The sequence below is a fragment of the Gavialis gangeticus genome, unplaced genomic scaffold, assembly GCF_001723915.1.
Source record: "Gavialis gangeticus isolate Ggan-Ray unplaced genomic scaffold, GavGan_comp1, whole genome shotgun sequence".
Classification (NCBI taxonomy): domain Eukaryota; kingdom Metazoa; phylum Chordata; order Crocodylia; family Gavialidae; genus Gavialis; species Gavialis gangeticus.
Window position 1 is genome coordinate 27003855 of NW_017728994.1, and position 2974 is coordinate 27006828.

Below are 2974 nucleotides of genomic sequence, written 5' to 3' on the forward strand. Positions count from 1 at the left end.
AAAAAAAAAAAAAAAAAAAAAGTAAAATTCCAAGGCATTGTTTAAACAATTCCTTTGTGTAATATAAATGACTAAGGTCCCTGGCAGGAGTTAAAACAATGACAAGATTGGGATTGGAAAAATTCTATACCCGATCCCAAACTTTGTGCTTCCTGTTATGCCAGACATTAATGGCAGAAGGCACAATGTTTGGGATGGGGCATAAAATTCCTCTGATGCCAGTTGCACCACTGCTGAGTTGCAGCTAATTGAGTCTTAAAATCAGGCAGGGGGCATCTCTGTCCTGGACCCAGGGCTGCCACCATCCCCAGCAGGTGTGAGACCTAGGACTGTTGAGCTGACAATTAGCTTACTGTCAGTCCAACCTCAGGACAACTCAGTTGCATGTGTGGAGTTTAGATGTCCAGGGGCACTGGATCCATGGGGTCGAGGAGCCTCTTCTTTACCCTGGGGTCCCAGTGCACTGGGACATCTAAAAACTGTGGGTTCAGCCTAGCTCCCTGCAACCCATTATTTTAAAGTGCCTTACCCTGCAGCTGCTGCAGGAATTTCATGGCAAGGTGGGAAAGTGTACTGGGCTTGGAGTTTGCCAGGTTCATGGCAGTCAGCTCCTTGGCTTCCATTGCTAGAAAACCTTGCTACCTACTATACCAGCAGCTGATTTTTGGTACTGGGACCAGGACTGTCCAGGTCCCAGTGCTGACCATACCCCCATGCCAATACAGCAGTCAGCTGATTGTCAGCATCAGCATAGGGGCGCTGCATGTTCAATTTATCATGTCATACAAATGAGCTGCAAAGATGCTTCACATTTTGTGAACCATCTTTGGGGTTTGTACACCACTTACGGTGCCATAAATAGGCTGACTGTTTAGCATTGTTACTATTTATGGTGTGATTAACATGTTAATTGCATCATAACTGTAATGTGCCAAGGAACTAAAGGATGAGAATGAAGCTACCGTTTTGCCAGTATCTTCTATTACAGACTTGTTTGTGCCTTTGGCTGTTTAATGTGAACAGTACATATACGTTTTCTGTAAAAATGTACTTGGCAAACAGCCTATACTTCTTAAATTTGTAAAAGTCTCCAGCTTCTCTTATGCATTTGGCTCTGGTTATCTATTCCTTTATCTCAGCCTGTAAGCAGACTGGGCTGTCTGCTGTTAAGTAGTTGATAGTATAGTGTTAGGGTTTGAAAAAATCTCAGAACCAGCCTATTTACAGAAATATTGAGAGAAGCAAGTATTCAGAAAAACTGGATAAGGTTCAGTTGGATATGCATATTTTTCGTTTTAATAATAGTTTGTTATTTGAGATTTAGTTAAATTAATTATAGGACTTTTTCTTAAAGTTGATTTTATTGTATTTAATAGTAAATATTCTGTTTCTTTAAAAGAAAATGAAGTTTTTTATTGTGTTTGTATAAGTTTGTTCCCCCTAAAAGATTTTCTAAGATCAAGAAAATTGAGTGAATGATTAAATTTAGCTTTCTTGTTCTTAAAAAAAAACAAAACAAAACAACCCCTAATTAAAAAATAGTCACTGAATCACTTTAGTATAGTAGTGTGAAACTTCTTTTTTTTTTTTTTTCTGTGCCCAGTCTGAAGTGTGGATTAGAACAAGATTCAAAATGTAAGCATTAGATTTTTTGGCATTGAAGAGCCTTAGGTAGTAATGGACCCTAAATTTCTTTCCTGAGGTTGAGGAGAATGTCTAGGGTTAGTTACCGTGATTATAGTGGTAATAAAATGAAGAACATTGCTGTGACTTCTTCATAGGCTTTGTTTGATCTCTGATAACTGTTAACTTTCAAGCTTTGTTGAACAGCTAATGCTTTACAAAACTAAATAATCGCCATATATTATCTGCATATCTGCTTTAAACATGAGCCATTTTGTATTGCTGCTTCATTTTTTTTTACAGAAGTTTTCCTTTCTCTGCCAAATAATCTTTAGAATCCATACTGTGAAATCTGATTATATGGGTAACAGTTGTCTCTGCAGATAAAAAGACAGCATCTTCTTATTAGAGAACATGGACTGAATTAAATGAAATGATTTTTGTAGCAGTCTTCAGTTGGTTTTAAAGAGAGTTAAAAAATTGTTTGCAAAATTCAGATACAAAATTTGTTGAATTAGGAAAGCAGTGTTATCAAATGACCATTGCTGTCAGTATGTGAAATTGGGTGTCTTGAGAGGCAGGTAGACTTATGTTTGACGCTACAGTTAATGCTGTCCTATGTGCACAAGGAGGCACTGTGTTCATTGTTAGTAGCCATTTTATTTCTTACAAAATGATGTGTACTTCATTGAACACCTTTGGTTTTTCAACAGTGTGTGCTGTACTTATGGGTTCTGAAGATTTTGTATCCAAACACATTATATCTTTTGAGAGGCAATCATGAATGCAGACACCTCACAGAATATTTTACCTTTAAACAAGAATGTAAGTATTGTTTAGGAATACAGTATTTGTTTTATTGTTGTTCTTTACTGCTTTCCATTGCAGAAATAATTATGTTTAACAGTTCTGTTAAGATCCTTCATGCATAGCTGTACTAGATTTGTAGATGTTAGGGTCAGAAGGGACCTCAGTAGATCATTGAGTCCGACCCCCTGCATAGGCAGGAAAGAGTGCTGAGTTCAGATGACCCCAGCCAGATGCCTATCTAACCTCTTGAAGACCCCCAGGGTAGGGCAGAGCACCACCTCCCTTGGGAGCCCATTCCAGATTTTGGCCACTCTAACTGTGAAGAAGTTCTTCCTAATGTCCAGTCTAAATCTATTCTTTGCTAGCTTATGGCCATTATTTCTTGCGCTTTGGTGAGTAGAGCCTCACCAATTCCCTTCTGCACTCCCATGATGAATTTATAGGCAGCCACAAGGTGGCCTCTAAAGAACTTGCCCCAGAGACCAGCTTATTTAGGGCACCTACTTATGGTAGGATTTGAACCCATTACACCAAGTCCCTA

The 2974-nt window shown here is 38.6% G+C and overlaps 1 protein-coding gene across 6 annotated transcripts in view; it reads left to right on the forward strand.

Annotated features, from left to right (window-relative positions):
- PPP3CB (protein phosphatase 3 catalytic subunit beta) overlaps window positions 1–2974 on the forward strand; it is a 118514-nt gene that overhangs the window by 40867 nt on the left and 74673 nt on the right. For all 6 annotated transcript variants that reach the window (XM_019502441.1, XM_019502442.1, XM_019502437.1 and 3 more), the window contains exon 4: window positions 2337–2448. In XM_019502441.1, the coding sequence (XP_019357986.1) occupies window positions 2337–2448 (112 nt within the window). The remainder of the gene's footprint in view (window positions 1–2336; window positions 2449–2974) is intronic.